The sequence below is a fragment of the Eurytemora carolleeae genome, unplaced genomic scaffold (genome assembly GCF_000591075.1).
Source record: "Eurytemora carolleeae unplaced genomic scaffold, Eaff_2.0 scaffold501, whole genome shotgun sequence".
In the NCBI taxonomy this organism is placed as follows: Eukaryota; Metazoa; Arthropoda; class Copepoda; order Calanoida; family Temoridae; genus Eurytemora; species Eurytemora carolleeae.
In genome coordinates this window covers 350-12,456 of record NW_019396608.1, presented here as the reverse complement: position 1 = coordinate 12,456, position 12,107 = coordinate 350, and the positions used below count along the sequence as shown (strand labels likewise).

The 12,107-nt window shown below is 33.0% G+C and overlaps 2 protein-coding genes across 2 annotated transcripts; one reads left to right on the top strand and one right to left on the bottom strand.

The window, feature by feature from the left end:
* The first annotated feature begins 316 nt into the window (after positions 1 to 316).
* On the top strand, positions 317 to 1,922 carry LOC111706224 (uncharacterized). Its single transcript, XM_023479041.1, has 3 exons — positions 317 to 499; positions 1,041 to 1,600; positions 1,670 to 1,922. Exons 1-3 carry the CDS (start codon positions 444 to 446, stop codon positions 1,819 to 1,821), a joined length of 768 nt encoding a protein of 255 aa, XP_023334809.1. The 5' UTR covers positions 317 to 443; the 3' UTR covers positions 1,822 to 1,922.
* Positions 1,923 to 2,386: 464 nt separating this feature from the next.
* LOC111706235 (transcription elongation factor S-II) lies at positions 2,387 to 10,157 on the bottom strand. Its single transcript, XM_023479057.1, has 7 exons — positions 10,062 to 10,157; positions 8,621 to 8,712; positions 6,825 to 6,997; positions 5,620 to 5,639; positions 5,083 to 5,226; positions 4,154 to 4,318; positions 2,387 to 2,831 (listed from the first exon to the last, which is right to left on the bottom strand). Exons 1-7 carry the CDS (start codon positions 10,134 to 10,136, stop codon positions 2,688 to 2,690), a joined length of 813 nt encoding a protein of 270 aa, XP_023334825.1. The 5' UTR covers positions 10,137 to 10,157; the 3' UTR covers positions 2,387 to 2,687.
* Positions 10,158 to 12,107: the final 1,950 nt, after the last annotated feature.

Below are 12,107 nucleotides of genomic sequence, written 5' to 3'. Positions count from 1 at the left end.
TCGCTCTCTGTTGAAAACGTCAACATTTGGTTTGAAGCCGTATTGGCGCGCATGAATCCCGTTAAGAAAGCTAGACTTTGTGTCGGGGTATGGAGCAGGGTTGGGTTCCATCATTTTATTTATCTCCAGGATTATTAAAAACACAGGACAGCAGGCACAACATTGACCTGACCCAACATTCCGGGGTAAATAGAAACCGTAACCAACGAATCTCATAAAGTACGATCCCAATAACAAACTGAAAATGACAAGATTTTAAACTAAAATTCGATATTTACTTGACACTGAAGATATATTTTAAAGAAAGTAAAAATGTTTGAAAAGTGAGAATGGTTTTCTTATGGCCGCGGGAACCTGTGTGAGACCAACTCTCATTTACAGTTGAACCCTGAACCAGTCCACACACATTCTTAATAGAAGCAGGGGGGAGTGTAGTTGTGAATATGTTAGAGAAAGTTACTCTCCTAGTCCTTCTCTTAACCTGTCTTCATTCATTCAGGAATTCATATTATTCTCACTTTCATTAAATTGTACTTTTATACAACTTTATACATGTATGTATATAATATATATAAACAGGGTACACTATCAAACATATGATCTCATTTAATTTTAGAGAAACGCTCACTTCATCGTTGTCTCAAAAGGACTTTAACATTCCATTAAAGTTTTAGTTTATGACATTACATTTGTTATCATTAAAGGGATTGTCAACGTTAATAAAATGGTATGAATGAGATGAAGATGATGTTTAAATTCGAGTGTCAGTTTATAAAGAAACCAAAATTGAAAGTTATCAACTTTTATATAAAAAATCTAAGTATCTCCTTCAGACATAGGTTTAAAGGCTATTGTTATAAATTGGGCATTAATTGGGCACTTGAAATAACGTCGCCAATACAGGCTTTACATAATAAGTTCCAAAGAGTCAAATTTATGTTTGAGATAATCAAAAAGTGAATAATCAGAAAAACTTAAAAAATAAAAATATTAGATATCAGAAATAAATTTTAATTAAAGAATAATATTTTATTCTTTAGTTTTGCAATTCCCCAAGGCGATGAATGGTTAGCAGTGATTAACAGCAACCAACCTCAACAGCCAACAGCAGAGCAGGAGGAAAATCCGCAGAGGCAAGATCAACAGAGACAGGAAGAGGAACAGAGATATAATTATCAACAGGAGGATCGACGAAACGAACCAGGACAAAGAAGACAAGGAGAACAAGAATTGGTTTACGAACAGGAGGAGGAGTACTATCAACAGCAGCAGGATGAATATGATCAATATCAACGTCAACGTGAACAACAAAACTCATACAGACCACCTCCCCCTGATAAGAAATACAATCAACGCCTTCCTCCACCACAAAGACCCTTTCAAGCTCCATACCCTCCAAGACCAGCTCCACCCCCTCCCAAGTCTAACGGAATTGTTGATGGAATAGTTGGCGGAGTGAAGGGATTTGTAGGAGATGTAACATGTGCCGCAACCTCGCTTTATACTGAAGATAAACTAGAAGATCCGGAATTTATTCAATATCAAATGAATTGTATTTTTAGAAAAGGAGAATGCGATGAGGTTGGAAATCTTATTAAACGTAAGTTAATTAATAATGTGTAAAATAGTCACAATATTAGTTTTGAATAATAATTTAATAATTATTCAGGCATGGCACCGGATATTGTACGCGGCGGATGTCCCCGGCCCTGTGATCCCTGCATCAAGAAACAAATCCAGAAAGTAATGGCAACCTTTAGCAGGAAATATCCAAAACAGTTTCAACAGATTCTTACGCAGTTCGGTAACAGGCGGAGCTAGCTTGATTCAGGGTTTAATAAATCTTTAAAGGGTTACTGTCAAGAATAAATCGTATAAGCTTCCAAATATTCACAGAAATCTAAATATATTTTAAAAAGATCGATAAACCTGTGATCCCAGATGTTTGCTCAACTTATTATTTTTAACTATCAGATATATTTTATGACCAATAAAGAAAATAATTGCCATTAAATGACACTGCTTCTTGATATTTTCTACATAAACTATCCTAACATGATGTTCCTTTATTTCATTCTTGAGAATATTGATTTTAACAATTAAATGTGCTTACTTCACATCTTAAATTATTTAAAGGAATTGTTCTTATATTTTGAGGGCAAGGCAAAATAAATAATTATTTTTAATATCTGTTTATTGATAATTATCAACAAGAAAAAACATTCATGGGACCAATTTAAAAACAATATTTAAATTGACAACTAAAAATTGCTAAGCCTTTAAAGTGTGATTTTGATTTTAATTCTAACTTTTGCATGCTTCAGAGTTCAGAGTTGTTCTTTGGACTTAAATCAATTTATTTCGTCCCAAACTTATATACCAAAAATAAGATAAATTACAAATATTTTATTGGGCGCTAAATATCTGAACAATCCCTTTAACATGGTGACCAGGATACAAAAATACAGTGTAAACAATACAAGGACCTACCTGAGACGAAATAATTAACATTGAAAAAAAAAATAAAGTAAAAAAGTTTTGGTACGTAGGTAATTTGGATGTGGTGGTATAAAGGTGGAAAAGTGTTAAGAGGTTTTAAATATTAGAAAAGGAAGGAGATAGGTTAAGGAAAAGAGGAAAGTAGAATGAGGGGAAAGGGGCGGGGCACTGAGTGGGTGTGGCTGAGATCAGCAGAACTTCCATCGGTTTCCGCACTCGTTACAAAGAACAAATGTTGTCATAGGTTCATCAGCCGATCTGGTTTGGATCTGGTTATAGGTACAGTTACTCTTCTTACACTTTCCACACTTCAACATATCAGTCGTTGTACCCTAAACAGAATATAATTAGAATACGGCCAGATCTCAATAAGGAAATATTAAAAGGACTAAACAGAATATAATTAGAATACAACAAGATCTCAATAATTATTATAAAACAGGAAATATTAAAAGGACTAAACAGAATATAATAAGAATTCGAAAAGATCTCAATAATTATTATAAAACAGGAAATATAAAAAGGACTAAACAGAATATAATTAGAATACAACCAGATCTCAATAATTATTATAAAACAGGAAATATTAAAAGGACTAAACAGAATATAATAAGAATTCGAAAAGATCTCAATAATTATTATAAAACAGGAAAAAGGACTAAACAGAATATAATTAGAATACAACCAGATCTCAATAATTATTATAAAACAGGAAATATTAAAAGGACTAAACGCGTTATTTCAAGTGACCCTCCATGCAAAGTTAGCAATGTCTGATTTAAAGCGGCATCTTTAACCATGTAGAAAAACAAAATCAGAATTAACTTTTAGACCTGTAAAAACAACAATATCTTCAACAATATTAATCATATAAAGGTTTCAAGAATGCCGTTGTAAATCGGGCACTGCTATCTTGAAATGACGCTTAAACCCACTTCAAGATATTATCGAAAACTGGAAATACTAAGAACCAATGATAAAATGAAACGAAGCCAAAGAGAAATATTGGAAAATTTAAATCAAAGCTGGGTAAGCCAGTGAACGTTCTTTCTCAACGGTACCCTTGTAATCTATCTGATCAATAATGTGGAAGATAACACTGCGTTAAGTTCTGATAAAATATCTATGGTTTTCCTGCCGTAGAAATGTGCAGAGAAACCATAATAGAAAATAATCAGTTTTAAAAATTAAAAACATTGATTTCTTATGCATACTTGATCAGACACTGCTTTTAAGGGTACCGTTGTTAATTGGACACGCCACTCAACTAATGAAGGGTTACTTGAAACTACGCCTGAAGACTGGAAATATTTTGGCAGACAATTTGGATGATTTCCAGCTGATATCCTTGAATTTCTTTTTTACATTTGATATGTGATATGTGTAATTGTTCTCTATTATAATTCCCTACAAACACAACCATTTTTCAAAATATATGTGTTTTTCAATGTCGGATCAAAGATGGATTATTGTCACATAAAAAGTTTGAAGTTGATTTAAAAGTAACAGGAAAAAGAAAAAAGTAGAAAAATCTGAAAATATGTTGGAATTATTAAGAATTTAGTGAACGGTGACAAAAAAACTAACTAAATATTTCTAAAATGAAGATAGGATAAAAATTATCCATGAGAACTGAATACAAATATATGCTTACCTCGACTTTAGCAAGCTGGGCATTATCTATTCCTTCCTTTACAAACTTCTCTCTTTGCTTCTTCACGTCATCGTTCGCCATCTCTTCGCTGGTCATCTTAGACAGACGGTCAGCAGACAATATACCCACAAGAAGATTCATTCGCAGACTGGGGTTTTTCTTGTCCTAAATGTTTAAGTTTGAAAAATCGTTTAAAAGAAAAAAGTATAAAATTCAGACTAGAGTTTTCTTTTCCTATGTAAGTACATTTAATTTTGACCCTGGACCCTGGATCTATTAACTTGAGATTAAAGACCCAGGATATATTACCTTGAGATTAAAGACCCTGAATTTATTATTACCTTGTAAAGACCCTGAATCTATTACCTTGAGATAAAAGACCCTGAATATATTATTACCTTGAGATTAAAGACCCTGAATTTATTATTACCTTGAGATTAAAGACCCTGGATATATTACCTTGATATTAAAGACCCTGAATCTATTACCTTGAGATTAAAGACCCTGGATCTATTTCCTTGAGATAAAAGACCCTGGATCTATTACCTTGAGATTAAAGACCCTGGATCTATTACCTTGAGATAAAAGACCCTGAATCTATTATTAACTTGAGATTAAAGACCCTAAATTTATTACCTTGAGATTAAAGACCCTGGATCTATTATTACCTTGAGATTAAAGACCCTTGAGATTAAAGACCCTGGATCTATTATTACCTTGAGATTAAAGACCCTGAATTTATTACCTTGAGATTAAAGACCCTGGATCTATTATTACCTTGAGATTAAAGACCCATGATATATTACCTTGATATTAAAGACCCAGGATTTATTATTTTATTGAGATTGAAGACCCTGGATCTATTACCTTGAGATTAAAGACACTGGATCTATTACCTTGAGATTAAAGACCATGGATCTAACTATTACCTTGAGATTAAAGACCCTGGATCTGATCTGGTTTTTATATCTCTGATTAGTCTGCTTGAATTGTGAGAATATTGCCTCCTCCAATGATGTTGCAAGGTCGCTACATCCTTCTTGGGTACACCCTTCAGGGAGCTCACCCTCACCCTGTAACATTCAAATTTACTTTAACCTTCACCCTGTAACATTCAACTTTACTCAAACCTTCAACTTTACTTTAACCTTCACCCTGTAACATTTAACTTTAGTTCAACCCTCACCCTGCAACATTCAACTTTAGCTGAACCCTCACCCTGTAACATTCAATTTTACATTAACCTCACCCTGTAACTTTTAACTTTAATTTAGCCCTTACCCTGAAATTTTCAACTTTACTTCAATCCTCACCCTGTCATATTCATATTTACTTAAACCCTCATCCTGTAACAATCAACTTTACTTTAACCCTAACCCTGTAAAATTCAACTGTACATTAACCTTCATCCTGTAACATTCAACTTTACTTCAATCTCACCCTGTAACATTCAACTGTACATTAACCTTCATCCTGTAACATTCAACTTAACATTTACCTCAACCCTGTAACTTTTTACTTTAATTTAGCCCTCACCCTGCAATATTCAACTTTATTTCAACCCTCACCCAGTAATATTCAACTTTAGTTTAACCCTCACTCTGTAACTTTCAACTTTACATAAGCCCTCACCCTGAAACATTCAATTTTACTTTAACCATCACACTGTAATATTCAACTTTAGTTTAACCCTCACCCTGTGACATTTCACTTTACTTTAACCCTTGCCCTGTAACGTTCACGTTTACTTTAAACTTCACCCTGTAACATTCAACTTTACTTTATCTTCACCCTAAAACATTTAACTTTAGCTTAACCCTCACCCTGTAACATTCAACTTTAGTTTAACCCTCACCCTGGATCATTCAATTTTACTCTAACCTTTTATCCTTTAACATTTACTTTACTTTCATCCTCACCCTGTAACTTTAAAGTTTAAACTTTACTTTAACCCTTCCCCTGTAACATTCACGTTTACTTTAAACTTTTTTACCCTGTAGCATTCAACCTTACTCTAAACCTCACCCTGTAACATTTGACTTCACTTTAACCCTTATCCTGTAACATTAAACTTTAGTTAGACACTATCATATGAGCTTTAAAAATACCTAATCCTGTAACAACCCTCAACGTGTAATATGAACTGAAAATAACCCTGCTCATATTGCTAAGCGTGAAACTAACACATCAAAAATATCTAATCCTTCTTGGACCAGTAAAAAGGCAAACTTTCTTTAAACCTGGGAGTATCTTGCAGACCCCCCCCCCNAATTATATTGTATATATATAGAGTAGTAATCTCTGTGTGTCTGAATGTCCGATCATAACATCTTGACGATTTGACTCAAATTTTTAATGTTCTTTGTGTGGTTTAAAAGTTCCAAGTAGAGGTTGGTGACAATAAAACATTCAGGCAAGGTTGGGTTGTCAAAATATATCAAGATGGACACCAATCCAAATATTCGTTTTAAAACGTTGAAATAAGAGATGGATTATGGCGAGTCAAGATTATAAATAATTCTTATTTTATTTATTTCTCTAATTCGGTCACCGAATTAGAGATAATTCGTGAACTGGGTTTTGAGTGTAAGATTAGACAACTAATATAAATTATACAGAGGGGGCGCAAAACTTCGTATTACAGAAAGATTATAAATAATAATAATAATACCTGAGAATCCTGGTCGGGCGGAGAATGATTTACTGGCATTTTCCTTCTTCTCCGCCTTTTCTTTTTTCTCCGCCTTTTCCTCTTTCTTCTCCGCAGACTCAGGAACTAACTTTTTCCATGATTTTATCAGACTTTTTGCCAGAGTAACCACCTCCTCATCTGTACTTGACTTTCTACAACAGTTTAGGATCAGGACACTCAAAATAAAAGCAAGGGATGTATATTAGAATATTTAAACTAGAAACGAATAAATGAACTGAAAACTAGGTTAAAATTAAAAACTAAAGCTCTTGAACACAGAGTTAACTTACGTTCTGATAGGTACAAAGGTGTTTATTATGATGTATGATTAAATAAATGAATAGATGAATAATAAATTAACATATGAAAAAATGAGAGAAATGAATCTTTAATTATCTTATCACAATATCAAGCAACTGAACATTAACTCATATTTCCAATGCAGATAATTATTTGTTCCCACAATCAGATAATAGATTCGTGATTGAATGAAAAATTGAAGGACAAATAAAATCGAATCGAATCGAATCGAATCGACCCGAATCGAATCGAATCGAATCGAATCGAATCGAATCGAATCGAATCGAATCAAATCAAATCAAATCAAATCAAATCAAATCAAATCAAATCAAATCAAATCAAATCAAATCAAATCAAATCAAATCAAATCAAATCAAATCAAATCGAATCAAATCAAATCAAATCAAATCAAATCAAATCAAATCAAATCAAATCAAATCGAATCAAATCAAATCAAAAGATGAATAGAAATAATGAATAAAATTTTATTAGAAAGGATGAATAAACTGACGAAAAAAAGGATGAATAAGTGGGTAAACAGGAATAATAAACTGACAAAAAAGGAGGAATAATAAATAAAGGGATGAATAAAAGGGTAAATAAAAGGATGAATAATAAGATGAATCAGATGATGAATTAAAGAATGAATCAAAGGATGAATTAAAGGATGAATTAAAGGATGAATTAAAGGATGAATTAAAGGATGAATTAAAGGATAATTAGAAGGATGAATAAAAGGATGAATTAAAGGATGAATTAAAGGATGAGTTAAAGGATGAATTAAAGGATGAATCAAAGGATGGATAAAAAGATGAATTAAAGGACAAATTAAAGGATGAGTTAAAGGATGAGTTAAAGGATGAATTAAAGGATGAATTAAAGAATGGATAAAAAGATGAATTAAAGGACAAATAAAAGGATGATTAATAAGGTGAATTAAAGGATGAATGAAAGGATGAATTATAGGATGAATTATAGGATGAATTAAAGGAAGAATTAAAGGATAAATTAAAGGATGAATTAGAGGATGAATTAAAGGATTAATTAAAGGGTGAATTAAGGGATGAATTCAATGATGAATTAAAGGATGAATAACAAGGTGAATTAAAGGATGAATAACGATGAATTTAAGGATGAATTAAAGGGTGAATTAAGGGATGAATTCAATGATGAATTAAAGGGTGAATTAAAGGGTGAATTAAAGGATGAATGAAAGGATGAATTAAAGGATGAATTAAAGGATGAATTAAAGGATGAGTTAAAGGATGAATAAAAGAATGGATAAAAGGATGAATTAAAAGATGAATATAAGGATGAATAAAAAGACGAATAAAAAAGGATGAATATAAGAATGAGGATGAATAAAAGTAGTAATGAAAGGACGAATAAAGGAATAAATAAAAGAATAAATATAAGGACAAATAAGAGTGTTAAGCATACACACTAGAATGAATATAAAAATTTTAAAAATCTACCTGAGACTATTAACTGTCATCCCAATCCTGGTGCTGGTCAGTATGGTCAGGGTAATATCCAGCTTACCCAGAGATTTCAATAGATCTAGAGCCTAAACCAGGATATAGATATACATAAAAGATTTCAGTAGATCTAGTCTTAACCAAAATATAGATATATACTAGAGATTTCAATAGATCTAGAGCCTAAACCAGGATATAGATATATACTAGAGATTTCAATAGATCTAGAGTCTAAACCAGGATATAGATATATACTAGAGATTTCAATAGATCTAGAGTTTAAACCAGGATATAGATATTTACCATGGATTTCAATAGATCTAGAGCCTAAACCAGGATATAGATATATATCAGAGATTTCAGTAGATCTAGTCTTAACCAAAATATAGATATATACTAGAGATTTCAATAGATCTAGGGCCTAAACCAGGATATAGATATTTACTAGAGATTTCAATAGATCAAGAGCCTAAACCAGGATATAGATAATTACTAGAGATTTCAATAGATCTAGAGCCTAAACCAGGATATAGATAATTACTAGAGATTTCAGTAGATCTAGAGCCTAAACCAGGATATAGATATATATCAGAGATTTCAGTAGATCTAGAGTCTTAACCAAAAAATAGATATATTCTAGAGATTTCAATAGATCTAGAGCCTAAACCAGGATATAGATATATACCAGAGATTTCAGTAGCTCTAGAGTCTTGACCGAAATATAGATATATACTAGAGATTTCAATAGATCTAGAGCCTAAACCGGGATATAGATATATATCAGAGATTTCAGTAGATCTAGAGTCTTGACCAAAATATAGATATATACTAGAGATTTCAATAGAGTCTAAACCAGGATACAGATATATACCGGAGATTTAAATAGTCTAAACTCGGATATAGATATATAGCAGAGATTTCAATAGATCAAGAGCCTAAACCAGGATATAGATGTGTAGGTCAAACTGTTGAACCAATCAGCTCAAATTTTCTTGTGGGACCACATATGATCACTGGGAAGGTTTTCAGTCGGACAGAATTCAAAGGTTACGCTGAAACAATGGTTTTCTTCTGTTTTTATAAAATCTTACATAAAATCAATAACATCTGCCAAATTTTTTAATTTACGAAAAAGAAAGGCTGACTTCCATAAAGATCAACAGCAAGAAGCTACGAAAAAGGCTAGAACTGAAGGCCCTGTGTCGTGCCCTGTAAGCCAAATAAATGAGAAATCTAATTTTAACAAATCTAACCTGAGCATTATCTTCATCAAACTTTTATTAACCAAAAAATTACAAATACAGTATTGTAAATAAATTTGAAACATACATTAAAAAAATATATATGGAAATGCACGTATGCTCAGATTTATCAATGAAATTGCTTAACGCAATTTACTCTCTATATAAAGATTTCTAAGATGAAAAATAACAAAAACCTGGGCATTATCGGCCTCCCCCGAGGATATTTTCTCCAACTGCTTCCTAACAGACAATACTTCCTCTTCCACCATTTTTCTGAAATAAATATATCTTAATTTAAATTTTCTTACTTTATCAAATACGGTAATTTCCCAGAGAACATTTGATACCCCTCCCATCATAATTTTTTAAATGCATCTCATGGACATAGTTAGATCAGTTGCCGCAGCGCACGGCCCCCTGGCCTGTCTAAACTGCGGCGCTCGGTCCCGACCAATCCACAGCGCTTGTCCTCCCCCCACCTCTCCTAGCCGCAGCACTCGGCCAAAATATTGTCTTAATCTAACCATAACCTTAAAAAATATGAATAATTTAATTGATTTTGTTGAAAAACTGAAATCGAGGTTATGTCAAAACTTGACCTAGTGGCCAGAAATTTTCTTAACCTAACCTAACCCTTATTATATACTAATTTTGTTAATAATGGTTGAAATTGAAAGTCTGTCATGGCCGCAGCGCTCGTCCCCCTAGCCTGTTCTACCCACGGCGCTCGGCCCAGAAATTGTCCTTAACTAACCTTACCTCACCCTGAAATAATTCAAAATAAATAGGTAGAACGAAATTTGGACCCTACCCCCTCCTGTTAATTTTGAACATGCATCTCATATTTTAAACACATGGATTAAGTAGGTCAATTGGCCGCAACCCATGCCCCCTACACTGTTCTACCGACGGCATTCAGCCCTCTAGCGTGTCCTAGCCGCAGTGCCCAACCAGAACCCGTCTTAACCTAACCTAACCCTAAAATATAAAAAAAATCGGGAAATTTCCTAATAAACGATTTTTGGACCCCCCTCCTAACAATTTTGTACATGGATCTTATAAGTAATACATTGAAATAATGACCATGTTGCCGCAGCGCCTGGCCCCATAGTCTGTCCTAGCCACGGCGCTCGGCCCACTAGCCTGTCCTAGCCGCGGCGCTCGGCTCCCTAGCCAGTCCTAGCCGCAGTGCTCGGCCCAGAAAGTGTCTTAACCTAACCTAACCCTAAATTATAAAAGAATAAATAATAATAAATTTGCTGAAAAATAAGTGGTCATAAACAAAATTGTATACTAGGACGGACCCAAAAAACGTTCTCTTGGACAGAACCCGCCGGCATGCCATAATACCAGACAAGGCAACATGTTATGCTTCCTAAATTGGGTATATTCCTAGAGAACGATTTTTGGACCCCCATGAATTATAGGATGAATTAAAGGAAGAATTAAAGGATAAATTAAAGGATGAATTAGAGGATGAATTAAAGGATTAATTAAAGGGTGAATTAAGGGATGAATTCAATGATGAATTAAAGGATGAATAACAAGGTGAATTAAAGGATGAATAACGATGAATTTAAGGATGAATTAAAGGGTGAATTAAGGGATGAATTCAATGATGAATTAAAGGGTGAATTAAAGGGTGAATTAAAGGATGAATGAAAGGATGAATTAAAGGATGAATTAAAGGATGAATTAAAGGATGAGTTAAAGGATGAATAAAAGAATGGATAAAAGGATGAATTAAAAGATGAATATAAGGATGAATAAAAAGACGAATAAAAAAGGATGAATATAAGAATGAGGATGAATAAAAGTAGTAATGAAAGGACGAATAAAGGAATAAATAAAAGAATAAATATAAGGACAAATAAGAGTGTTAAGCATACACACTAGAATGAATATAAAAATTTTAAAAATCTACCTGAGACTATTAACTGTCATCCCAATCCTGGTGCTGGTCAGTATGGTCAGGGTAATATCCAGCTTACCCAGAGATTTCAATAGATCTAGAGCCTAAACCAGGATATAGATATACATAAAAGATTTCAGTAGATCTAGTCTTAACCAAAATATAGATATATACTAGAGATTTCAATAGATCTAGAGCCTAAACCAGGATATAGATATATACTAGAGATTTCAATAGATCTAGAGTTGAGGGGGGGTCCAAAAATCGTATACTAGGACAGACCCCTAAATTGTTATTATTATTTTCTAAAATCGAATTGGCTCAATTT

Bases quoted from the DNA above. Each gene is read 5' to 3' on its own strand.
- LOC111706224 (XM_023479041.1), top strand. From the start codon at position 444: ATGTTAGAGAAAGTTACTCTCCTAGTCCTTCTCTTAACCTGTCTTCAT. The intron at 500-1,040 runs GAATTCATATTA...TTTATTCTTTAG, and splicing joins ACCTGTCTTCATTCATTCAG to TTTTGCAATTCCCCAAGGCG. The intron at 1,601-1,669 runs GTAAGTTAATTA...ATAATTATTCAG, and splicing joins GGTTGGAAATCTTATTAAAC to GCATGGCACCGGATATTGTA.
- LOC111706235 (XM_023479057.1), bottom strand. From the start codon at position 10,136: ATGGTGGAAGAGGAAGTATTGTCTGTTAGGAAGCAGTTGGAGAAAATA. The intron at 5,227-5,619 runs GTTAATGTACAG...TGAATGTTACAG, and splicing joins TTGAATGTTACAGGATGAAG to GGTGAGGGTGAGCTCCCTGA. The intron at 4,319-5,082 runs GTAATAGTTAGA...TTAAACATTTAG, and splicing joins CCAGGGTCTTTAATCTCAAG to GACAAGAAAAACCCCAGTCT.